This window comes from Talpa occidentalis, unplaced genomic scaffold (genome assembly GCF_014898055.3).
Source record: "Talpa occidentalis isolate TD23 unplaced genomic scaffold, MPIMG_talOcc4v2.1 talOcc4.7, whole genome shotgun sequence".
Classification (NCBI taxonomy): domain Eukaryota; kingdom Metazoa; phylum Chordata; class Mammalia; order Eulipotyphla; family Talpidae; genus Talpa; species Talpa occidentalis.
The window spans coordinates 109,090,001-109,117,487 of NW_023605083.1; the positions used below are offsets into that span (position 1 = coordinate 109,090,001).

Here is a 27,487-nt window from a genome sequence, read left to right on the forward strand (position 1 = left end):
CAATGGGCGGGTGCTGGCGAAACGGGGGAACCAATGAGTGCGAGACGATGAGTGACAGCTGTCCAATAGGGACCCTCAGTGCTAGTACCGTTTGCAGCTTAAGCGCCGCCGCGGCCTGAGGAATGTCAACTATTCAACATGGAGGCGGAGGTCGATAAGCTGGAACTGATGGTGAGTGTAAAGTGAGGGGGATCTCCTGGATAATTTCTATTTTTCCGATGGCCTCCAAGGTGGGACGTAACTTGGAGTCGCTGGAAACCCTGGAAGGCGAAGGCTGGACCGGACCCGAATGCTCTCCTTCAGCACCAAAGGGAGTCGCCGCCGCTGGTCTCTTTTAACCGCCTCGGGGGAAGGGGTTACATCCGGGAAACTCGTGAGGGAAATGGCGGGAGATGCTGAGGGTGCGGGCTTTTGGAATTCCTTGTTCCTTGCCCTCCCCTTTCCACCCCTCAAGAAGCTGTGGCTGATGAAGACAGCTTTCTGTGTATTTCCACCAAAAAGACGTGACTGGAAGGGTCCCCAGACACCCCAAGAAGGGGAGAGGTCGTTCACACCTCTAGAGAGGAGCCTGGGGTGGGGGGTGGGGAACAGATTCGGGGGGTGGGGGGGCCGCGGAGAGAAATCTCTTAGGGCTGAGCCATTTCTGTTCTCCCAGGCGGAATGAGAAAGTCAGGAAGAATGCTAGACTTGCTTGCACAACTTACTACGGTCAGGAAGCCCCTACCCCAGTTTCTGGTTTGCCCGGAGGTTGCAGTCCTTGGGTTGGGCCAGCTGTGAGCCGCGGGGATCTGCACCACGAGCCGCTTTCCTGGAGTGCAGGCGGGATTGGATCGAGGCACGCGGCTCTCCAGTTGCCCAATTTCATTCATTTGTGAAAGTAGTGGGCGGAGGCGAATAATTGGAAAGGATTCTCGCAGCTGCTTGGCCTGCACTAGGGCGCCAAGCTAGAGTCTGGCTGTCCTAGTTTCTTTCTACGGATCCTTCCTTCACTTGTCCTCCTTGTTTCCTGCCTCCTGTCCTTAGACTACTAGCTCTGTTGCCGCACTTTCTTATCTTTTTAGCTCCCCTTTTTTGTCTTCAGCTTTTCTTACCACCGCTGCATTATCCATTTTTTGGATAGAGATGACTTCCTTTAAAACGGGGAATTTGGAGGAAACCTGTCTTTGAACTCCTATTGGGTTTTTGGTAAAGAAAATTAGGATTAAGTAAAAAAGTCAGAATCTTCTGCAATCCAGCTCTCCTCCTCCTCTTATTCTCTGACACTACTCCTTAGTTATCATTTGTGCCTGTGCTGCTTTCCCCAAGCTGAATCTTAACATCTACACGTGTAGTGAGTGATTCTGGAAGAAATTCCATTCCTGATCAGCCCCATTCCCATCCCAGAAAATGTGAGAACATGACCTAGCCTATTATTTTCTTGTGATGTTTAGTTGATTGTAATGCCTCATATACAGATATAACTTGAAGACCTTCCATTTGTTCAAACCTTTTTAGTTTTAATTTTCTTTGTTGTGGGAGGGGGGGGTGGAGAAAGAGAGAATTGGGGGAGGGGGATGGAACCGAGGACAGAAGAATTTTCTGCAGCTTCCAAACCAGTAATAATGAACTTGATGTTCCAAGTTTTGTTATTTATATCTTTTTCTTAAAAAACACAAACCAAAAACATTTTAAGAGTAGTTTGATTCTATCAAAAGGCATAAATGTTAACACTGTCTTGCCTTTCTCCTCCATTCTGAATTCCACCTAGATTGATATTTCTGCCTAATTGTAAAATATAAGTGATACTGATTCTGCTTTTAATATTTCCCCCACTCAAATTAGTTTTTTAATTTTAAGGTACCTATTAAACCTTTTCTGGTCTGTGCAATCAAGTCATTCTTACAGGACTTTTTCAGATTGAACACATTTTAAGGGGAAAAGCATTATATGTATATCTTGGAAAATGTGGGTTTTGAAAAATTATGAGGTATAAACCAGGCACTTAAACTTTACTGTTTTGTTTGCCTTAAGTTATTATTTTGTTTACATAATCATTAGGGTTAAAAAAATATGTTGGAACTATTGTGATAGTTTTATTAGGACTGCTTTGTAGTGATTGGGTTGTCTCATACTCAGATTTGCTATGTGCTTTTTAGGAAAAAATGATGTTTCTATGAACTGGTTTAGTTTCTAAGATTCTAAAGGTAAATGATTTCTTGTTCAGGCCTCTGATTTTTGGCTTTACACTACTTAAATAAACGATTCGTTTAAGAACCTATGTTGAATAGCTAATAAATGAAAGAGCATTCATATGATGTAGCCTTGGAAAGAAATACCCTAATTTTGTAGAGATAGTCTGATTCTCTTAATTTAAAACTATGTCATAATTTGTTACTTGTATTAACTTCTAATTCAGAAAATAAAACATTTGACTTTTAAGTACTTATTTTTACAACTTAGCATTTTTTAAATAATACAGTATCTGAGTTATATGGCCCACAACTAGAGGTCAAAACATTCACATTCCAGCTGTCCTCAATGTGAGACCGTTTCACAGTAGTCTCAGTCCAACTAAGTAGCAGAACCAGAGCATCTAAAGGAAGGCTAGTGAAAATAATGGAAAATATTTTTGCATCAATCAACATTATTAATGGCATAAGAAGTTCATTGTAGGGTAATCTTTCTTCTCTAACTTTTTTTCTTTTTTTTTACTTTTCACTTGTTTTCTTTGAGAGTCTTACTCAAAAGACTTGTTCTATATGGCAGTTGATTAATTATAATGGAGGAGCAAACCAACAAATCTAAGCACAACAAAAAATATTTTTCATGACTTTGCTGTAGTAGTAATTATAACCGGTTTTGTTAATACCAGTTTTAAGGTATTGGCAATACCCACTTAATAATATATGAAGTTTAGAACACATTTAAAAAATTCCTTTCTCTATCTATGCATGTTTCTATTTGGAGATACATTATAAGTTAGTCATGAAAAAACAATATCCAAATGATATTTAAGTCCTATTCTTTTTTTTTTCTTTTTAACATTGATGTAAATGTTCTTAGGTTTTGGATATCTTCTGTCCAATATGGCAACCCTACTTTAAATTATTTTCACACTGAAGCTTCAACTGATCTAAGATGCTTTTGTGATCCTTACCTACCTATTACTGCTAACGAATGCTCTGACTTTATTGCACTACTGTACTTTACAGCTAGCAGTGCAATAGTATTGTCAAAGCATCTGAGAGCAGGATGGACACCAGAATTTTGTTCTTACCTTACATCTTTCTTCAATATCTGTGAGTAATTTATCACAAACTTTGTTGCTGAAAACTATATAGTGTTCTAAAAAAATGTTTTAGAAAGTCAGAATTTGAAAAAAGCTTAAATTAAAAACTCACTACGGAAATGCATTATGAAACACATTGAGTAAATATTTTTTGTACCTAAAGTTGTTAAAGTTTACATCTAAAGTTGTCTAGATGAGCAGTATACTTTGTAATTTGTCTCTTCTTTAATTTAGTTTTCTATAACTAAGATTTAGATAGGTTCTGGGAAATATCAGGTTTTATTTAATCAAGTGTTAAGATAAATTCAAAAGTGATGAAAACAATCTCTCCTCTGTATTTCCTATGGTAACGTTCCCCAAATTTTAATTGATGTTACTTTTTTGCATTGTGTAAGGAATGTTTGAATTTAAAACTTATGAGTGCTTGCTTTAAGGTTCCTTTTTGTAAATGTAAGATGCCATGAGGTGTGAATCTCACATTTTTTGGTAATCAGTTCATTAAGATAATTTCCATACAGTAAAACTGTATGGTGTATAAGTTGATAAATTTTGACAGATGTGTCCAGTTATGTAACTATCACCACAATCATGATATAGAACATTTCCATTATCTTAAAAAGGCCCTAACAGTCCCTTTGCAGTCAACCTTCTCCCAAACTCCCTGGCAATGACTGATATGTAGTTCATATGAGTAAAGCCATCTGTAACATACAATCTTTTGTGTCATGCTTATAGCACTTAATGTAATTGTTTTGAGATTAATCCATGTTGTTATATGCGTTCATAGTTGTACCGTTTTTATTGCTGAGTAATATTGCATTGCATAGACTATCACATTGTTTATCCATTCACTGTTTTATGAACTTTGGGTTGTTCCAATGTTTTTTGCCTGTTATAAAGTTGTTATGAACATAGGTATAGTCTTTGTGTGTATATGCTTTCCTTTATCTTGGGTAAATTCTGAGGAGTGAGATTGCTAGGTAGTGTGATAAATATCTTCTAAGAAACTGTTAAAAGCTAAATATTAGGTTTCTACTTTCTCCACATCCTCACCAACACTCGGTATTGTCAGTGTTCTGCATTTTAGCCATTCTAATAAGTGTGTGGGTATCTCATTATAGTTTTAATTTGCATTTCCATAATGACTAATGATAATGAACATAATTTCATATGCTGGTATATCTTCTTTAATGAAATATATATTAAAAATCTTTACCTATTTTCAAATTGAGTTGTCTTTCATATTGTAAGGTATTTTGCAGTTTTCATTGCATAGGTCCTATTCATACAGCTTTTTAATATTCTGTTTAGTATGATTTCTCCTCCTGCTGCGCTCTCTCTATTTTTTTAAAGATTTATTTATTTATGCATAAGAATTGGGGTACAGGCCAGAGGTGTAGGGGGTGAGTGGATTCACCAGAGACAGAGTGGGGAGCAAAACAGGTGGACTGAGTGAAATACATTGCTGAGAGGAGCAGCGGGCTAAACAGGAGAGGTCTGCTGCGCCATGTGGGTAGCTCCTAGGCTAGGGATCGAACCTGTGCTGCAGTGGCTGCAGACAGCCTCATAGAGCTGTGCCTTAGCCCCTTGCACCACCAGAGAGGCCCGCTCTTTATTTTAAAAGTAAAGCAACAGTTGTATTTCCTGCATGCATTGAATTTCAGGGGAAACGTGGGGGAGAATACACACCAAGGGGAGAAGGATACTGAAATGTTAAGCATGATCTCAAGGGCTTCATTTGTAGAGAATGAAGACTGTGATTGTCTTAAAACCATTTTATTCCAAACTTAATGGATAAAATTTTATTCCAAATTTTATATATATATATTGCTTTCTGGTTTATTTCTGGCTTTAAGTACAGCTATTTTCCTTGTTTGGAATATATATATATATGGCTTTTATTTCTTACCATTCACTAATGGGTGGGTGGAATTTATGTTTTTTAATAACTCAGGAGGGACTAGGAGGAGAAAACTATCTAATTTGGAGAGCTCATTTCTTTTCTCTGAAAAAGTGAATTGATCACAACATATTACATTTGTCTAGTCACAGTGTCTTTTCAGATATCATTGAATTTCTTTTGAAAGCCCTCTTGTATAACTATAAAGTCTTTTTGGATAAAATATTAAATACTCATAAAATAAGAATAAAAAGTGTATCATGGGCCTCCATGGTGGTGCAAGGGGTTAAGCACCTCACTATGAAACAATCCGAAGCCTTTGTAGCACGAGTTTGATCCCCTGGCTGGCCAGGGAGCAACCCACATGGCACAGCAGACCTCTCTTGTCTTGCCCGCTGCTCCCCTCAGCAGTATATTTCAGTCAATCTGCCTGTTCTGTTCCCCACTCTGTCTCTGGTGGATCCTCTCATCTCCCGCATCTCTGGTCTGTGCCCCAACTCTTGTATGCATAAATAAATAAATCTTTAAAAAAAAAAGTGAATCAGTTGGTTAAAGGAGGAAGGTTTTTTCTGCCTTAAACTGTATTTTGGTGTAAACACATTTACACCAATTTCAGGACTAGGGTAGAAAAGGCCATGCATATGAGCTCATTTAAAATCAAGTGGAAAATTCTTTGGAACAAAGTAAGTTTTAAAACAAACAGGAAACCTTACTTTTGGCAGTCAAACAAAGTTTCAATATTAAGACTATCTCAGATAAAAATTGTCCTCAGATTTTAAAAGTTAATACTAGTAATTTAAAAGTTAAGCTTTAATTTATCTCAACATAAAACAGTTTAAAAGTTTGAATAAGTCAATCTTTTGTTCTTTGATTCACTGTTTTTACTCTCATTTTATAAATGAAGAAACCTGTTTTTGCTAAGGATTTTATATAATGAATTAGGGACTGTAATATTAGATTTTTAGAACAATATTTTGTTGGGAAAAGTGAGCATTGTAGTAGCTTTTGTTAAGTTCTTCCTTTCCCACTTAATTTGCCTAATTGTAGATGAAAGTATTTTCTTCAAGTGTGTGTTGTTGGGTCAGGCTAGTACCAGGAACTAAAGATATTAAGATACTTATCTGGGAGAGACATTTAAATAAAGTACATTAAAACATATGCCATTATGGGACAAATAAATACCGTGTTAATGAGACATACTGCAAAGAGACATCTAAATTCAGGAAGACTTTTTAGAGAGGAGATGTAAACTGAGACTTGAAGGATGGGTAGGGATTAGCCAGTGAAGAAAAAGGAAAGTGTTCCAGATGGAGGAAACAATACTCATGAAGTCCAAAGATGAGAGGTGTTGCTTAACAGGGTAAAATGCAATTGCTTCAGTATAATGTTGAGCTGGCAGGCAGGAGTGTTAAGATGGAAGCAGTAAAATCCATATTCTAACTGTTTATTATATTCCTAAATATTTTGTGTTCTATAGTAATCATGATCCTATGTGCCTTAATTTTTTTTAATTAAAAAAAGTTCTCGGAGCCTTCCCTGTGGCGCAGCGGGTTGAGTGCAGGGCTGTGAAGGTGTCCACAGCCTCTGCAGCACGGGTTCGATTCCTGGCCGGCCAGGGAGATCCCCACTTGGCGCGGCAGACCTCTTCTGTCTCGCCCGCTGCTCCCCTCAGCAGTGTCTTCTGTCCGTCTGCCTGTTCTGCTCCCCACTCTGTCTCTGGTGAATTCTCTCACCCTCCCATGCCTGTGGCCTGTACCCATACTTGTATAAATAAATAAATCTTTAAAAAAAAAAAGTTTTCTGTATAAACATCTAGTTAAGGTTCTATGTAAAGTGCAGGGATTTAAATTACACCAGTCTTATTAAATCTTATTAAATCATATTTAATTTTTGTGTTCTACATTGATTATTGCCCTATTTATTTGGTATAAGATAGTATAAATAAGAGTTAAAAAAAAACTAAAGGAATGTTTATCTGAATATTCTTGTGACAGTGACATGTCTAATAATAGACAACTGTTACATTGACCTACTCTGGCCATTGCTTGATAGCGCTGAGACTTTAATCTTGCACCAGGGAGGCCCTATTTTAGATTTTTTTTGTAGGTATATCTTTAACTTTTTTTTCCAAAACCAGGCTTATTCAATATATTACAAAAATCTGTCTCTGTAGTCCGTTGTGTATCCATAGCATAATTAATATAAATAACGTAGGATTCTGAACATTAAAAAAAGATGGATGACTTCAAGTGCTAAAAGCAGTCTTTTAGAGGCACAGCCTCTAAATGGCACTACCCTAACAATTGTTCTGTAAAGGGCTGTAGGTTATGAACTGAGGAACCCAAAGCTTCTGCCTGCATTCTTCTGTTTTGATACTGCTATTTACCTGAAATAACTTGTGTGTAACCTGGTGCTTGTGCAATATTACTACTTATCTATTTTAGACAAGCATAGACATGCCTTTGTTCTATCTGGAAGACAATGGACAATAGAACTCTAATAGAAATATACAAAACAATTGTGATTGTGTAGCCAATTGTGATTGTGTTCCCTCTTTATTAGGGATTTACTACAGATCATGCTAGGACCCAGGTTTAATAGATTGGGGTTATTCAGACTGCTATTCCCATACTACATGTAGTTTTATTTGTATAGTTTGTGATTCTTTAAATGCTCTAATTTTGGTCTGTGTGGCATATTATCTGCAATTCTTTGGTTAACAATGTTGTAACAATGTGATTGTCCTGGAATATAAATGAGTGTATATCACATTGTTAAAATACTAGAAAACAAGAAATAATAGTTACAGTATCGTGTTTATTAATATGTCTTTTGGTTCACAAAATAATGATTTGTGCTAATCTTTAGTTCCAGAAAGCTGATTCTGATCTGGATTACATTCAGTACAGGCTGGAATATGAAATCAAGATTAATCATCCTGATTCAGCAGGCAAGGTAATCAGCAAAATAAAAATTTTTTTAAAACAGAATGTTAAGAGATTTTCTGATACTATTTTAATAGTAGATTGTAATAATTATATTATTAAGTGCTAAATGTATAGAATCTTAAAGTCTTTGGGTTAAAAGTTTGGTCACAACATATTAGATTGTTTTGATAATAAGGGAAACTTATGACTTTATTTTTAAGCCCTCAAATGAGAATTACTGAGTCCAGAAGTACAAACCACTGTGGATGCCTCTCAAATTCTGGGACTATTGATACCTCTAGAGAAGTATTAAGTAACTTTGAAGGGAGAAATCCTGGTAGTCATGATATTATCTGAGGAAGATGATGTTATACCATTCAATTTGTTATGCAAACTGATTTTTGCAAAAAATGATGCATTTATAATTCTATGTTTAAGATTATTACAAATCTTTATATACTGCAGTATGATAAATACCTTAGTTAACATCTCTATAACCTACTTTCTATTGCTACACATTTACTGTCTGAACATTTCATATAAATGAAGTAATTCAATATGTGGCCTTTTATGTGTGATAGCTTTCATTTAGCATATTTCATAGTTTCATATTTCATCGTTTCATAGTTTCATGTAATAGTGTGATTCAATACCTTATTCCTTCTTATAACAGAAATTTTTGTTGCATGTTTATTACTTGATAGGCATTTTGGTTATTTTCTCCTTTTGGCTATTATGATAATACTACTACAAGCATTCATGTACAAGTTTTTGTAGCCATCTGCTTTCATTTCTCCATGGTACACTGTAGGAGTGGAATTGCTGGCCATATGGTAACTTTATGTTTGATATTTTGAGGAGCTGCCAAACTGTTTGACAAAGCACTAAAGGTTTTTTTTAAGTTGTAGTAAAATATATGTAACACAAAGATTTCATTTTATCATTTTTAAAAAATATTTATTTATTTATGCATACAAGAACTGGGGTATAGGCCAGAGGTGTGGGGAGTGAGAGGATTCACCAGAGACCGCGTGGGGAACAGAACAGGCAGATTGACCGAAATACACTGTTGAGGGGAGAAGCGGGCACAACAGGAGAGGTCTGCCAGCCATGTGGGAATCTCCCTGCTGGCCGAGAATCAAAGTGGCGCTGCGGAGGCTGCGGAGAGCCTCACAGTGCTACACTCAATCCGCTGCGCCACCGGGAAGGCCCTATTTTACCATTCTTTAAATGTACAGTTTAGTGGAATTCAGTACATTCACTTTGTGGCAGCAATTGCCACCATCCATATCTAGAGTTTTTTCTTTCTAAACTGAAACTCTGTACCTATTAAACTGTAGCTCCCAATACCTCCATCTTCCAACCCCTGGCAAACACCATTCTTTCTGTCTCTATGAATTTGAGATAATTTATATAAATTGATCCACAAATTATTTGTCCTTTTGTGTTTAGGTTATTTCACTTATCATAAGTCCTCAGTGTTCATGATGTAGCATGTGTCAGAATTTTCTTTTTGAGACTGAATAACACTCCATGAATGTATATACCATATTTTGCTAACCCATTCGACTATCAATGCACACTTGGTTGTTTCCACCTTTTGGCTGTTGTAAACAATGCTGCTTTGTACATAGTATACATATAACTCTTTGAGTGCTTGTTATCAATTCTTTTGTAACTGAATTGTGGAATTACTGAATCATATGGTACTTACATTAACTTTTGTTTGACTATAACTTTATAAACATGTAGGTTTTTGTTTTTTTTTTTTTTTTTTTTTTGGGACCCTCGCCGGCGGCCGGGGAATGAACCGGCGCTGCAGAGGCTGCATGCAGCCTCGCAGCCCAGCGCTCAACCGCTGCACCACCAGGGGAGGCCCAAACATGTAGCATTTAAACTTCAAAAAAATCTCCTTCCTTTATTGTGTTACATTTGGAAAGAAAACCATGATTTTAGACTTACAGATTTTACTAACATTAGTCCTAATGATTATATGTGTATCAAACAAGGAAAGTAAGTGTGCCAACCACTGTAGTGTTTGTGTGGATGTGTATTCACACTCACATACAAGATAATTTTGTTTTGCTGCATTATCTTCATTCTAGTACCACTGTGATTTAGTGATTCTCAGTAATTTGCATAAAAGTCAACTATGTGAATAGAATTCATTTAGATATAGATATAATAAACTACAAGCTCCTGTTACCATATTCTTCACCCATTTTTGTTCTAGAAAAATAATCTTGTTTTCTGAACATTTTCCCTGTGAACTTTTTTAAGCTCAGTAGTATATCTGATGGCATGTTTGTTTTCAAAAGCCTTAATTGAATTGAGCTTTTTACTTACATATTGGCTTTTCTTCTCCATCATTAGCACTATCATTATCAGAGTACTTTTTGTATATTCTTCAAACCTTTTATCATCCATTTGTAATCAAGAAAATCCTAAAATGAAATGACATGTAAAGGTAGAAAATTAAATGAAACATGCAGCATGCTTACAAACTAAAAAAGAACACATTGGCTCCCAAGAAGCCAATTACCCAAACAAAATAGGCTGTGTGCACAATAGTTTTTCCTCCCGCTGTGATGTGGTATTAAATCCTAAACACAATGTAGTCATAAGCAGGCCATATAATACTAATCATGTTATCCTGAATTATTGTCATATAATTGTTATTAGATCTGATTAGTGTCACAAAAACATGTAGTATGAATAATTCCTTAACTATCCTATTCTGACTCTTAGCTCTACGGCTGTTTATTTCCTCTGTTTGATTCACCAACTCTTTCTTTTTCTAGTGTGGGAGATTGTCAAGGATTAGTTCTTGAGACAAAGTTTTTTACCCCCATGGAACAGTATTTGGGAAGTTCATCTTTCTTCTTTCTACTGTATGTACAGGTCTCTGGGCACTTGACTACTGAGCTCCGTTTCAATTACCTAGAGACCCTTTTGCTTACATGATTGACAGTCACCTCACAATTGTTACCTTTTTCCTTCATCTCAATTTTCTTCCCACTTTAATTATCACATTAATTTTTGTGTATAATTTTATGTATAATTTGAAAAGTCACAAAAGTACAAAGCTTATAATTATAAACAGTAATTCTGTTTCATAATCTCCCACCCCGCAAAAGACCACCACTTGATTTCAGTATTTTCTTACATACCTCTATATTTCCAAATAGTATGCAATGTATTGCTGTTTTTCCCCTGATCTGAAATATCTACTGATTTGAAATATCTATTGATTTACTCTATACAGATTGTTTCCGTTCAAATCTCAGCTCTGCATTGTGATCTTAAGCAAGTCAGTTAACCTTCTGTAACTTTTCTTCATTTGTAAAAATGAGGATATTAGTCCTCATTTCATAGATGGAAAGAGAAAAATATATATAATGTGTTTAGAACTTTTTATCTGGTCTAGAGTATGTGCTATGTTTTAGCTGTTATTATTAAAAATAAGTAATTATGGAAGTTAAAAGATTAAATACCTTATACCCATATTTTCTGTTTTCATTAGATATATCTACATTTAGTACTTGTTATATTAGTCTATGTGGGTTGCTACAATGAAATATCACGTACCAGGTACCTTATAAACCACAGAAAGTTATTTTTCAGAATTCTGGAGGTTGGGAAGGCCAAGTTGAGGTGCTGGCATGGTCAAGTGAGGAGTCTTTTCTGAATTGCAGGGCGTGTGCCTTCATATGGCAGAAGGGGCAGGAGATCGCTCTGGAGCTCTTTATTATAGCACTGACTTCATTCTCAAGGGCTCTGTCTTCATGACCTTATAACTTCGCAAAATACCTACCACTTAATACTATCACCTAGGTAGTTAGCTTTTAACATTAGAATTTTGGAGGGATATATTCAGACCATAGATATTATGACTATAAATATTACTTTTATATAAGTCTTAGAGTATACTATGTTTGCTTTTTCTTTTTTACACAATTTGTTTTTCTAGAGCTAATATTTGTTTTAATCTTTTTCCTTCTTCAGTTTACTTAGTTTTTATATGCATGCATCATTGATTCAGTGAGACTTTTTTTCTTTTTTTAGATATAATTTTTTAAAATTTTCATTGATTTTTTTTTTTTTTAAGATTTATTTATGCATATAGGATCTGGGGTACAGGCCAGAGATGTGGGGGGCAGGGGTGAGAGGAATTCACCAGAGACAAAGTGGGGAACAGAACAGGCAGACTGAATTACCCTGCTGAGGGGAACAGTGGGCAAGACAGGAGAGGTCTGCTGCGCCATGTGGGTTTCTCTCTGGCCGGCTGGGGATCTAACTAGTGCTGCAGAGGCTGCGGATTGCTTCATAGTGCGGTGCTTAACCCCTTGCGTCACCAGGGAGGCCCCCCTTGATTTATTTTTTCAGTCAGACTTTTCTAAAAGAACTGTTTAGAACTTTTGTCAATATTGTCAGATCCATCACATGATCCTTAAGTTTCATTTTCTTCCATATCCCTTCTCTAACTTTATTCTTTATTTCCTTGCTCCTAACTGACTTTTCTACAGGCCTGCTGCAGCCTAGTTTAAAGGGATTTCTTTAGTGTCATTTTGTTAATCACTTTAGTTTTACTCCTGGTGTGGATCACATTTTACTCTTTCTTGGTTTATTTCTTTAACCCGATGAGGCATATCCTTTAGAAGTTTCCCAAGAAAGAATACACACAACATTAACTTTTTGAGACTTCCCTGGTGGCACAAGGGTTTAAGTTGCATCACTGTGAGGCTGTCTGCAACCACTGCAGCACAAGTTTGATCCCCGGCCAGCGAACTAACCCACATGGCACAGTAGACCTTTTCTGTTCCCCACTCTTTGTCTGGTGAATCCTTTCACCACCCCCACCTTGCACCTCTGGCCTGTACCCCAGTTCTTATACACATAAATAAATAAATCTTTTTTTAAAAAAAGATAGAATATACAGAGAGAGGATTAACTTTTTCACATGTCAAAAATTTGAAAATGTCTTTATTTAACCCCCATTTAATTCTTTTTTTAAAGATTTATTTATTTATGCATACAAGAGCTAGGGTATCGGCCAGAGGTGTGGGGGGTAAGAGGATTCACCAGAGAAAGAGTGGGGAACAGAACAGGCAGATTGACCGAAGTACACTCCTGAGGGGAGCCGTGGGTGAGTCAGGAGAGGTATGCTGCACCATGTGGATTGCTCCCTGGCTGGCCGGGAATCAAACTCATGCTGCGGTGGCTGCAGATTGCTTCATAGGTTGCATCTTAACCCTTACGCCACCAGGGAGGCCACCCCCCCCCATTTAATTCTTTATTTGAATGATATTTTGGTTGAGTTTGGAAATTATTTTCTCTTAATTGTAATGTCATTGCTTTGTGGTTTTATAGCTGCAAATGTTCCTGTTAAGAAACAGGTATCAGGGCCTCCCCTGGTGGCTCAGCGGTTGAGCGCTGGGCTGCGAGGCTGCCTGCAGCCTCCGCAGCACCGGTTCGGTCCCCGGCTGCCGGCGAGGGTACCACAAAAAAAAAAAAAAAAAAAAAAGAAAAGAAACAGGTATCAAAAACAAGAGAAAACACAAATAAAAAAGTTTAATAAGAAAAAAAGAATAGATGCCATTCTAATTCCTGAATCCTTGTGAGTGTATTTTTCCTTATTCCTCCTCCTCCCCCACAGATACCCATACACATTTTTCTCTTTTTTTTAAGATTTATTTTTATTTATTTGTGCATACAAGAACTGGGGTGTAGGCCAAAATTACGGTGGTGGTGGGTTGTGTGAGAGGATTCACAAGAGACAGAGTGAGGAGCAAGAACAGCTAGATCTACTGAAATATACTACTGAGAGGAGCAGGGGGTGAGAGGAGAGGACTACTGCACCATATATGGGTTAGCTCCCTGGCAGGGGATTGAACATGTTGCAGTGGCTGGCTATAACTTGATAGTGCTGTGACTTTAAGCCTTGTACCACCAGGGAGACCCTCTTGGAACTTTTATAATCTTTCATCTGTGCTATGACATTTTATGGTTATTTTATGATTATAGTATTGTTGTTTTCATTAATTGTGCTATCACAGAGTGGGGTCCTTAAAATCTGAAAACATGTGAATCTGAAGTCATAGTATATTTATTAAAGAAAGTCTCTTATGGCCTCCCGGGTGGCGCAGCGGTTGAGCGCTGTGTTGCGAAGCTGCCCGCAGCCTCTGCACCTCTGCAGCTCCGGTTCCATCCCCAGCTGCTCCCCAGCCACCGGAGGAGGGTCCCTCATGGCGCGCAGACCTCTCCTGCCGCCCGCTGCTCCCCTCAGCAGTGTACTTCAGTCCTTCTACCTGCTCTGCTCCCGCTCTGGCTCTAGTGAATTCTCTCACCCTCCCGCGCTTCTGACTGTACCCAGTGCTTGTATAAATAAATCTTTAAAAAAAAAAAAAGTCTCTTATGGCTTTTCCTGTTAGTAAGATATTGAACTTCCTGGGACTGTCCTTCTATTCCTATATTTTTCTTTCCTTGTTGTTTTGTGGCTCTAATCTTTCCATCCTCCCTGCCCTCCTCCTTTTAGGACATTTCTTTGAATTTTCTACTGTAGAGCTTTTATTTAAGACAATATCCATAATCTACAAACATGATGGGAAATGTACCCATGAGGGTGAGAGCACAGGACTTAAAGTCATTGGGTGTACACTGAATATAGATAACCCCAAAGGCATCTTAATACACTGTGTTCCTCTATATGACCTATATATATGTGTGTGTGTATATATATATAAATGCACACATACATTTGGTATCATCATATATATACATTTCCTATTATTCTTCCATATAAAAACCCCCCACCAATTAGCTTTTTCATAATAGCTCCCTTCAGTCCCTTTTATAGTGGTCTTGCTCACATCACAGGTTTTCATTACTCCCACAGAATTACTTTAACAGTCTTTAAGTTAGATTTTCTGTCCTTATTCCTTCCTGTTAGAGTTAGCATTGCTTGGGCCTCCCTGGTGGTGCAGGGGTTAAAGTCTCAGCACTGTTAAGCAGTGTGGCATGAGTTTGATCTCCCTTCAGTCCCCAGCCAGGTTGCTATCCCACATGGCACAGCAGACCTCTCCTGTCTCACCCACTGCTCCCTTCAGCAGTGTATTTCAGTAGATCTACCTATTCTGCTCCCAACTCTGTCTCTGGTGAATCCGTTCCCACCACCCCTGCACCTCTTGCCTATACTCCAGTTCTTCTATGCATAAATAAAATAAACCCCCAAAAAGAAAAGTGTTTTTTTAAAAAAATCTTATTTTCTATTCCCATCATCAAATTCTTAGGAGGAAGCCATAAATTGACTTACTGCTGTAACATGAGGTAGGGTCCTTGGAGATATCTAAAGAGCAAAAAGATTAACAGTATAATATAGTTTTATGGAAATCCAGTTTACTGTAAGAAGATTGGAATAGGGGAAAAAAAATAAAGAGACAGAAAGAGGGATAAAAGTTATGTGCTATAGAGCAAACATGACCTCTTGATATTTTAAAATAATTTGGCAAAAGAGTAGTCTATAAGGTTGTTAAACTGAGAACATATAGGGTCTACAAAGTTGGTGTCAAATAGAGTGAGAATTTGAATTGGCAACAGAGTGAAGGAGTTAGTTTTTTTCCCAGGTTATAATTGAAGTCTGTACAAAGGGAAGTATTGAAAAGTTTATTGAAATATAGGATATTTAACATTCTGGAGTATATGGAGAGGGGACAGTAACACTGTTAGCAGTTGATTAAGTAGAAGAATGTCCACAGATCTTTTCATTTTGGAATAAAAGTCAGAGAGATGGATGGTTTCTGTCTTTTCTGTAAAGCAGTTCGGGAGATCTTATGCTGAGAAGAAGTGGAGGGGCACTGGAGGGAGTGGAGAGTGGAGTGGTTATTATTGGAGCATTTGCTAAGGAACTGTCAGGCAATGTAAAGAATTACCAAATAGATAAAGGACCTAATTGAATTTTTTTTAATGGAATAGTGGTTATTTATATTATAGTTGCTTGAGTTGGCATGAATTTTGTGTCATGACTTGGTATTTGCCATGACATATCAGTGACATGTCAATGACTTGGTATTTATACCCAAAGAGATTGTGTTTACGAATTTTATTATTATTGGTTTCAAGTTGTCTTACTCTTTAAGAACAAACCAAAATTGGGGCCTCCCTGGTGGCACAAGGGGTTAAGTCGCAACCTATGAAGCTATCCACAGCCTCTGCAGTACGAATTCGATCCCCAGCCAGGAAGCTACCCACATGGCGCAGCAGACCTCTCTTGTAGCGCCCAACTCTGGCCTGCACCCCAGCTCTTGTATGCATAAATAAATAAAATCTTTAAAAAATAAAATAAAAATGTGGAAAAAAAATCACAAACCAAAATTTTATCTTTGGTGGAGTACTGTGGGTGCCTTGGTGGTAGGAAAGGGGAGATACACCTGAAGGATTTGATACTATACCTTCAAATCATATGCTGTGTTATAAACCAATGTTACTTCACTGAAATTTTTTTTTTTTTTTTTTTTTTTTATAGAGGCATGCTTTTTTTTTTATTTATTTATTTGTTTGTTTGTTTTGTTTATACATGCACTGGGTACAGTCAGAAGCACGGGAGGGTGGGAGAATTCACCAGAGCCAGAGCGGGGAGCAGAGCAGGCAGAAGAACCGAAGTACACTGCTGAGGGGAGCAGCGGGCGGCAGGAGAGGTCTGCGCGCCATGTGGGACCCTCCTCTGGTGGCCGGGGAGCAGCCGGGGATCGAACCGGCGCTGCTGAGGCCGCGGGCAGCTTCGCAACCCAGCGCTCAACCGCTGCGCCACCGGGGAGGCCCTTCACTGAAATTTTTTAAATAAAAATCATGCAAAAAATTTTAACTTTTACTAATTTTCTGAATAGTATTTAGAATTGTATTTTGGAAATACTGCATAATTAATGATTGTGAGCTATGCCTCAAATGTTATATATCTAAAGTAACCTTATTTGCAGTTTAATATTGCTAAATTTTTGGTGTAAGTTATTTCTGTTCCTAGACTTTAGTTCCTCAAGAATAGGATCTAGGTCTTATACTTCTCTTCCTCCACCTTTTCACATCTTTGGTAACACAGTTGCATATTTAATTACAGTGCTTGATTAAATGGATGGTAGAATGTGTTGTGTATATTTCAATTCTTAAAAGAGGCTTAATTTTTCCCTTACATGATTTAATATATATTAACTTTTTTTCCCTAGAAAAATCCAGTTACACTCTTAAAGGAATTGTCAGCGATAAAGTCTCGATATCAAACTTTGCATGCACGCTTTAAACCAGTTGCTATTGAGCAGAAAGAGACTAAAAGTCGCATTTGTGCTACTTTGAATAAGACAATGATCGTGATACAAGAACTACAAAAGCAAACAGATGTGGAGGTAAGTCTTTCAATAGACAAGTTAGATTTATACAGTTTTAATTCAGAGTGTCCTTTTTTTTTTTTTAAAGATTGATTTATTCATTTGTTTATACAAGCACTGGGTACAGTCAGAAGCACGGGAGGGTGAGAGGATTCACCAGAGCCAGAGCTCGGAACAGAACAGGCAGAGTGACGAAATACACTGCTGAGGGGAGCAGCGGGCGGCAGGAGAGGTCAGCGCGCCATGTGGGACCCTCGCCGGTGGCCGGGAATGGAACCGGCGCTGCAGAGGCTGTGGGCAGCTTCGCAATCCAGCGCTCAACCGCTGCGCCACCAGGGGAGGCCCCAGAGTGTCCATTTTGAAAGATAAATTCCTACTAACTTTCCTTTTGAAATTCAGTCATTTTGAACTGTTGATACAAATCATATTTTCTTGATTATCTGAAGTATAATAGCTCATATCCTATTTTACATGAGTGTGTGCACTTGACATAGTTGGTTTATATAATCATGGTAGAAGAGGAACTTGCTAATACTTATTAAATGTAACTGCTGGTTTCTATAAGAACTTGTGAGACTGAGAAATCTGGGAAGCATCTATATCAATGAATCTTTTTTTTTTTTCTTTTCTTTAGTTGGATTGGTGGACATCAGTGGGCCTAATCTTCATTCTCCCCTTTCATTTAGTATAAGAATACTTGTATTTGTAAGCATCTGTCATTGATTACAACTCTTCAGATATATTAGAGTAGAATAAAGAGTATGAGCTGCTGACCTCTAGGCACTTAGGTCTTGAAAGATTTGGTAGCAATTTTATTTACTCTCAAGGCAAAGCTGGGATTTTGTTTTTTGGTTGTTTTTTTTTTTAAAGATTATTTATGCACCTAAGAACTGGGGTACAGTCCAGAGGTGTGGGAGATGAGAGGATTCACCAGAGACAGAGTGGGGAACAGAACAGGCAGACTGAGTGAAATACACTGCTGAGGGGAGCAGCGAGCAACACAGGAGAGGTCGGCTGTGCCATGTGGGTTGCTCCCTGGCCGGCCAGGGATTGAACTCATGCTGCAGTGGCTGCGATAGCTTCATGGGTTGCATCTTAACCCCTTGTGCCACCAGGGAGGCCCCAAAGTTGGGATTTTGGAAACAAAAGATGGCATATATGTAGATGGAATAAAAAAGTAGAACTTAATTATGGGAACAATAGATAGAAAATAGGTTATATTTCTGTTGCCAACTCTAATAAATTAACTAATAATGACAGCTTAGATTTTTGGGCATGGCAGAGAAGATATCTATAGTGGGTATGGGAAAGAGTAGGAGCAGCAAAAATGGTATATATTTGCCAATTCTGAATTAAATTATGTCTTTAGATAATTGAATTATGGGTTGTAGCTAGAGTATATTTCAAAGTTTGATTAGCCAGGTCAATTTGATGAAAAGTGTTTTATATTGCCAATGGAAGATACCTGGTTAAGTTATAAAATGATATCTTAGACATACATATCTGTTATGTCATGGGGCGATGAATAGTGGAGAAGGGGAAAACAATTTAAAGGCAGGAGTAGGGAGAATAGGGAAATGGAATTTAAAACAGTAAGGATGGGCCTCCCTGGTGGTGCAGCGGTTGAGCGCTGGGTTGCGAAGCTGCCCGCAGTCTCTGCAGTGCCGGTTCGATCCCTAGCTGCAACCCAGCCACTGGAGGTGGGTCCCACATGGCACGCAGACCTCTCCTGCCACCCGCTGCTCCCCTCAGCAGTGTACTTCAGTCCTTCTGTCTGCTCTGCTCCCGCTCTGGCTCTGGTGAATTCTCTCACCCTCCCGCGCTTCTGACTGTACCCAGTGCTTGTATAAAATCAATAAAAATAAATGTTAAAAATAAATAAATAAATAAAATAAAACAGGATGGTACCAAATGCTAATAGGTATACACACAAAAAATGTAACTTTCACAAGTCCAACCCAAATTACATATTATTTATTGTATGTGATCAAGAGTCCGACAATAGAAGCACATAAACTTATTCTAAGGAAACAAGTATTGAAGAGAGATTAAATGTAGTTCTGGATGTATATATCAACATATCTATATAGAAATTCAAAAATTAATTGAGCAAAGAATAATTTGGGTGAAAATTATAAAAGAAAATTAAAAAGTTCAAAGAGAAAAATGATACTTTCAATATTTACTTAAAATTGTTCCCTCTGGATACAATTAAATATATGGTATATTTCTGATTAAGATTGTAAACTGGCACAGAAAAATAGTTATGATGGTAATAGGGGGTTTTAATCATCTGAATATCTGTAAAGGTCTTTATTACACTTAAAAGAAGTATCTGAAACAAGCAAGTCTTATTTCAAAGGTAGAAGAAAGTTAAGGGAGGTTTCACTTTAGATTGGATTATGGCAAGGAGATAGGACTGAAAAGTCAATTGTAAACCTTAGGAAAGGAAATCACATTTTACAGTTAATGATGGTGAAGCTGGGAAATATTAAATACAGTAGGTTCTTATACTTAATTTTAAAAACGAGAGAATAGCAGAAAGGTCAGAGAAAAATTTTATGAACGAAATGTGGAAGAAAAAGGAACATCATTTGTAAAGACTTGATAACCAAAAATAGTTCTGTAACCCAAAGTTTAAGGGACATGTAACAGAGACCTTATAAGGAAATTTTAAGTATAAAAAGTGGTATATCACTCAAAAGGACAACTGAGAATGGTTAAGAAAACCAAAGGGTGGAATGAACTGAGACTTCTGAAATTCTCCCAAAAAATTAAATGGGCCTTTAAAATTATTTGGGAGCAGGAAGAAAGAGTAAAGTCTACTTAGGGAAAATGATGCTTTGTTTATATATATAGTAGAGAGTAAAATTGTTCAGGTATTATTTTTATAATCTTTATCAAGGTGAGTGATTTTTCATTTGGAAGGGTAGAAATATGTATTTTTTAAAGATTTATTTATGCATCCAAGAGCTGGGGTGTGGGCCAGAGGTATGGGGGTGGGGGATGGTGAAAGGAATTCATCAGAGACAGAGTGGTGAGCAGAACAGGCAGATCCACTGAAATACACTGCTGAGGGAAGCAGTGGGTGAGGCAGGAGAGGTCTTCTGCACCATGTGGGTTAGCTCCCTGGGATTAAACTCATGCTGCTGTGGCTGCCATAGCTTCATAGTACTGAGACTTAACTCCTTGTGCCTTCAGGGAGGCCCAGAAATATATTTGAATTGAAAATATTAAGAAATAAATAGGGAGATGAAAACAGAAAAGGAGGTAGAGTGAAATATATATTATTTACTTATCTTTCTTAGATGACATTAAGACATCAAGGTTTAAACATACTTGTAAAAGGTTACCACCAAAAGCCAAAATAAAAGGGGGATGGAGGAGTGGGAGGGAGACTGAATATGTACCAAAATAAAAAATTAGCAGAGCAAATATCACAAATAATATAACAATAAATAGAAAATTACAAAGCATTAAAAATAGAATTATGATATTCCATTGATGCCCTAAGATGTTAAAAAAGAAAAATTTCACTCTTGTTAGGCTGGTCATTTCCTGGTAAAATCTTTCAAGGTCTGTAATACAGTGGTCTGAAATTTTGTAAAAAGTAATCACAAAGAGCACCACAGCTTCATAAAGAGCAAAGACTAAAAACAATACCATTTTTTATTTTTAGGATAAAAGAAAAATTCTGGAAATATTTGGATTGCAATAAGGCATATGATTGTTTTTTCATTTTATCCATGTGAATATTTGGAGCAATTGTTGACTTGATTAACCAAAGCAGCTGGGCTATTCAGTAGCCACATGTGACTATATAAATTAAAATAAAATTTAAAGTAATTAATTAAGAATAAAAATTCAGTTCTTGGGCCTCCCTGGTGGCATGGGGGTTAAAATCTCAGTGCTATCAAGCAATTACCAGCCACTTCGGCAAGAATTCGATCCCCAGCAGTGAGCTAACCCACATATGGTACAGCAGACCTCTCCTGTCTTGCCCACTACTCCTCTCAGCAGCGTATTTCAGCAGATCTGCCTGTTCTGTTCCCTACTCTGTCTCTTGATGAAACTTCTCAACCCCCACACCTCTGGCCTACACCCCAGTTCTTATATGCTTGTATGCATAAATAAACCTTTAAAAAATAATAAATGAAAATAAAAATTCAGTTCTTCATCTGTCATTTGGGCAATGCAGATACAAAATATTTCCAGATCACAGAAAGTTATATTGGATAGTACTGCCTTAGAGATTCTGATTCTGTAGGTATGGGGTGTTCTAGTTTTGGTAGTCTCTCTAGAGATGACCTATATATCAAGGCAGATTTGAACTACTTGAGCGGTTCTTCAGGTTGTAAACCACTTGTTATTTTCCCATATAACTTTTTGTTTCAGTCAGTCTTTTAGTGGTTTCTGTCTTTTGTCCCTTTGTTTTTGCTTCTACGTGCTTTTTCTGGATACAGTTGGTTGGTTATTTTCAGCATCTCCTCGCCCTTCCTGTCTATCAGATTACTGGTTTATTGAGATGTGGGCAGTCTCTAATAGCCTCATAACTGGTAGAAAGTCAGCACCCCTCAGCTTCAGGAGTGCACCTGATTGGCAAGGAGATTGATATTTCTTTACTTAACATTGGTTCAGGAATGATTTTGTAACCAAATAACATATGAAGAGGGATAGACTAGGAGTAATTAGGAAGAGTTTCCTCACTATTGAGAGCCATGGGAAAAGAAAACTTCATTTCTTCTTTTAAACTGTGTGTAGATTTGCTGCCTACCACAGCTTATCATTTACCTGTCAGCTTGAGGATAAGTCCACCATTAAGGATGTCAGAGCCATGAGATGGAAAACAACTGAATTCTTACACTGTCAAGTTCCTAAATAAACCAGCCCTACAGTCTGCTTTTTTGCATTTATTTATCTTTTAAGATTTATTTTTTAAGATTTATTTTATTTATTTATGTATACAAGAACTGTGTGTGTGTGGGGGGGGGGGGCTCCTTGGTAGCGCAAGGGGTTAAGTGTCAGCACTATGAAGCTATTTGTAGCTATTGCAGTGCGAGTTCAATCCCTGGCCAGGGAGGTGACACACATGGTGCAGCAGACCTCTCCTGTCTCACCCGCTGCTCCCCTCAGCAGTGTATTTTAGTAGATCTGCCTGTTCTGTCCCCCAATCTATCTCTGGTGAATCCTCTCACACCTGTGCCTCTGGCCTGCACCCCAGCTCTTGTATGCATAAATAAATAAATCTTAAAAAAAAATTAGAACTGGGGGTACAGGCCAGAGGTGCAGGGGGTGAGAGGATTCAACAGAGAAAGAGTGGTGAGCAGAACTGGCAGATGTACTGAATTATACTGCTGAGGGGAGCAGTGGTCGAGACAGGAAAGGTCTGCTGAGCCATGTGGGTTAATTAGCTCCCTGGCCAGGGATCGAACTCATGCCGCACTGACTGGTGATAGCTTGATAACGCTGAGTCTTTAACCCCTGAGCCACCTGAAGACCCATTTTGTATTTATTGTTTAATGGTAATAAAATTTCTTATTTATCCTTTTTGAAGTGTGTTAAGAAGACTTTCTGAGGAAACTGCATTTATTTTTGAAAATACTTTTAGAACAGTTATTCAAATCTGATTTCTTTGGTCAGAGAAATAAGACTTAAAAGTCTTTGAAATGTTTATTTTTGTCTTTTGTTTTCTAGCTCTTATGACTGACTTAAGTATTTTGTCCTTTATTTTTTAGCTGTCGCCACTTACCAAAGAAGAGATGACTGCTGGAGAACAATTAAAATCTCACATGTCAGACTTATGAAGAAATGGAATTGCAGAAGGGCACTCTAATGGCAAGAGATAAATTCCAAGAAAATTAGGAGAATGTATTAGCACTTGAGAACTAGATGTGAGAGGATGAGAAGATTTGGCTTGGATAGATGGATAGTGATACTTTTCACAATAGGGGAATATAGGAAAGATAGAATATTATATAAGTTTAGTCAAAGGGACTTATAACATATATGCACATATACTTTTAATATATATATTTAATTTTTGGTAATGAAGTCTGTTAACTGTTTGCACCCATTTTTGTAAAATCAAGATAATACAGGTGTCCTGGCCTATCGTAAAAGAATATTTATATACTGGCATTATTAGTCAGACAAATGTGAATGAACATGTTTTGAAAAGTAAAGGACAAAAAAATTTTTTTGGTTTTTTAAATTCTTTTTTTTTTAAAGATTTATTTATTTTTATACAAGAGCTGGGGTACAGGCCAGAGGCACGGGAGGGTGAGAGGATTGACCAGAGACAGAGCAGGGTGCAGTACAGGCAGATTGACCAAAGTACACTGCTGAGGGGAGCAGTGGGCAAGGCAGGAGAGGTCTGCCATGCCATGTGGGACTCTCCCTGACTGGCCAGGAATCGAATCTGCTACGTTGCAGAGGCTGAGGACAGCTTCACAGCACTGCGATCAACCCGCTGTGCCACTGGGGAGGCCCGGACAAAAAAATTGTATTATGCATGTATAAATGTATGTAATTCTATTTTTGAAAAATTTGATTGCAGATCTGATTACATTATCAGATACTGCTAATATGTGACCTACAGATTCCCACAAAACCTAACTTTAGTAATTAGCTTTTCTGTTACAGCCTCTTTATTTTTTTTTTTTTTCATATTCGGCCTGCTAATTTTCAGCACTATGAGCTCTACTTTCAAATGTTCTTTTCGACTGTCCTTATCATGTTTTTTTTTTTTTTAAACTAATTTTATTTTATTATTTTTTTAAGATTTATTTATTTATACAAGCACTGGGTACAGTCAGAAGCGTGGGTTGGTGAGAGAATTCACCAGAGCCAGAGCGGGGAACAGAGCAGGCAGAAGGACCGAAGCACACTGCTGAGGGGAGCAGCGGGCGGCAGGAGAGGTCCGCACGCCATGTGGGACCCTCCTCTGGTGGCCGGGGAGCAGCCGGGGATCGAACCAGCGCCGAAGAGGCTGCGGGCAGCTTCGCAACCCAGCGCTCAACTGTTGCGCCACCGGGGAGGCCCTGTCCTTATCATGTTTTAATACTATCTTTGTACTCCTTCAACTAAGAGATCCTGTTCATTCTGTATAAAATCAGAAGTACACTGGCAACTACAACTTGCCAGTATTCTTGTATTTGTGTGTCTGTCTCCTATTTAAAAAAAAACTATTGGAAATAAGGTCATTGTTCAAGGTAGGGACAAATTTTAATACCAAGGTTTTAAGCACAGGGTTATTTATAATAGCAGTAAAAATACATGTGGGCGAGACAGGAGAGGTCTGCTCGCCATTTGGGTTGCTTCGAGGCCGGCGCGGATGGAACTGGCACTGTAGAGGCTGTGGACAGCTTCACAGCGCTGGGCTCAACGGCCTGCGCCACCAGGGAGGCCTTAGAATTCTACTTTTATGTAATTAAAATTTTTCTGTTATACTAACTTGTAATAGCTGACAAATAATGTTGGGTAAATAGCTTGAGTTACTTTTTATTCTTTTTTTTTAAGATTTATTTATCCATTCATACAAGAGCTGGGATACAGGCCAGAGATGTGGGGGGTGAGAGGATTCACTAGAGACAGAGGGGAACAGAACAGGCAGACTGATGAAACACACTGCTGAGGGGAGGAGTGGGCGAGTCTTGAGAGGTCTGCTGCGCCATGTGGTTTGCTCCCTGATCGGCCGGGGATCGAACTCTTGCTGCAGTGGCTGTGAATTGCTTCATAGTGTGGTGCTTAATCCCTTGCGCCACCAGGGAGGGTCTAGTTTGAAAATTTCATGAACAAAAAGCCCTCTTCTTTTTCAACTACAGAGAAATAAGTTATATCTTACACCAGATCTTAATTATCGTCTGTACTAGGCAATTAATAATGTCATTGGATGGCTCTGGGAGGTGATGTTGATTGGTGGGATTGAAAAATAGTAGTAAGATGAAGAGGTCATGATAGGTTCTTAATGTTAAAGCAGTTTTCTTTTCAATTAAGGGATGAAAATTAGATTGTACTTTTTTTCATTTGTTAATTTTTCCCACCTACTCCTGCTAAAATTGTTCTCTATACACTCATAGTCATTTGCTTCTGATTGCCTCTTTGTGGTGGATTCCCACATACAATTTCTACTAGATCTAGATTCATATTTCATAAAATAAACTCTACCTGAATACCCAAACATGTCCAGAATACTTACTGATTTTGTTATTTTGTTAATGGACACAATATTGTTAGCTGCAATTCAAAGTTTGTACCACTTTCTTAGTCAATAGAATCTAATTTTGCCTCTGAAATGTTTGTATTACCCAGTGCTTTATTTTTACTCTTACTATTCTAATTTAGATATTTTATTTCTCATCTGAACTATAATTGTTTTCGCCTATGTGATAATAGTGTTTTTAGGTCTTAAATTATCAATAATACAGATTAGTTTAAGTTGTTTAAAAAATTTGTATTGTCTTTTTATTGAGGTAATGTTGGTTCACACTACTGTTGATTCACAATACTTTAGAGTTGCAGGTTCACACTTCTTCAGATGTATGTTACCATACCATACCTACTATCAAAATACCCATAATCCTCCACCATAGTTCAAGGGCCTTCTCTCCCTTAAATTAATATAACTCTTAATTTTTTAAGATGTTTTGGGACTTAAATTTTCACATATTGAACGTAAAATATTGACAATGGATAAACAATAGGGGAAAAAAATTCTTCAGCAAAGACCTGGAACTCACGATTTGACTTGTCAAACACTAAAGAGAACAGTCAAGTGAACAGAGGATAAGGGAGTTTAACAGAGATTTTAACAGCATAACTGAAAACAAACCCAACTAAGCATCCGGTCAGCCTCTCTTCCACCCACTGAAGGAAAAGTTTAAATGAACTTCTAAATCTTGTTTCTCCGGTTAAAAAGGGAGAGGGTAAGAAAGACACAGCTGTTGCAAGGTCAAGCACCCTACGGATTCCTTCTCTACATGTTATCACCAGAACCCTATTACTAGAAATAGAAATGTATAGAGATAAAAGCTACAAGGTATTAAAAACAGACCTTGCTATAGAAACAGAGGTCACTTGTATTTCAGTGAGAATATAAAGAAAGATCTACAGGGTCCTCCCTGGTGGTGCAAGGGGTTGAGTCACAGTACTAAGAAGCTATCAGCAGCCACTATAGCTCAAGTTTGATCCCTAGCCAGGGAGCTTACCTACACGGTGCAGCAGACCTTTTCCTGTCTGACCTGCTGCTCCCCTGAGCAGTGTATTTCAGTCAATCCACCTGTTCTGTTCCCCACTGTCTCTGGTGAATCCTCTCACACACCCCCCACCGCCCGCGCAACTCTGGCCCATACCTCAGTTCTTGTATGCATAAATAAACCTTTAAAAAAAATAAGAAAGATCTACAGTTTCCTTTTAGCATGGAACTCCTAAAATACATGATCACTGTTGATCTGAATTAAAGCTGTGGGAGCAAGACCTTACTCTGGTCATTTTGGAAAGGATTAAGATTCAGTGCCTAGAACACCATCTATTCACCCTCCAAGCCATAGATCCAAGTCTCCAGTGACAATTAACTGCATCTTGCATAACAAAGTCCATAGGTATATCTGAATACTAAAATCTAGCTAGAAAAAGCAGTGGCAAAGACAAAATAAGCTGAAATTTGTAGAAAGGAAGATTTTTAAAAATGTTTCCAGTTCAAGTCAGCATTAAGGTGGTCACTAAGTCACAGCATCTTTACATAGCTAATATAACTTCAAGAAATTAAAAAATATAAGTGCTCCTCTAGAATTAATGTGCAGAAAGTTTCTTCAGATGTTTCCACATGTATACAAATAAAACATTTTTTTAAAGATTACTTTTTATTTATGCATACAAGAACTGGGGTCTAGGCTAGAGGTGCAGGCAGATGAGAGGATTCATCAGAGATGGAGTGGGGAGCAGAACAGATCTGCTGAAATACAGGCAGATCTGCTGAAATACACTGCTGAGGGGAGTGGCAGGTGAGACAGGAGAGGTC

At 37.9% G+C, this 27,487-nt stretch overlaps 2 protein-coding genes across 2 annotated transcripts in view; one reads left to right on the forward strand and one right to left on the reverse strand.

Annotated features, from left to right (window-relative positions):
- Window positions 1-27,487, reverse strand: part of PRR11 (proline rich 11) — a 44,290-nt gene that overhangs the window by 15,414 nt on the left and 1,389 nt on the right. Inside the window, exon 2 of the mRNA XM_037491982.2 lies at window positions 10,442-10,539. The gene's annotated coding sequence lies outside the window, so the exon portion shown is untranslated. The remainder of the gene's footprint in view (window positions 1-10,441; window positions 10,540-27,487) is intronic.
- On the forward strand, window positions 77-27,410 carry SKA2 (spindle and kinetochore associated complex subunit 2). The gene is made up of 4 exons (XM_037491983.2): window positions 77-171; window positions 8,037-8,123; window positions 17,311-17,487; window positions 23,205-27,410. The coding sequence occupies exons 1-4, from the start codon at window positions 139-141 to the stop codon at window positions 23,271-23,273; spliced, it is 366 nt and encodes a 121-aa protein (XP_037347880.1). The 5' UTR covers window positions 77-138; the 3' UTR covers window positions 23,274-27,410.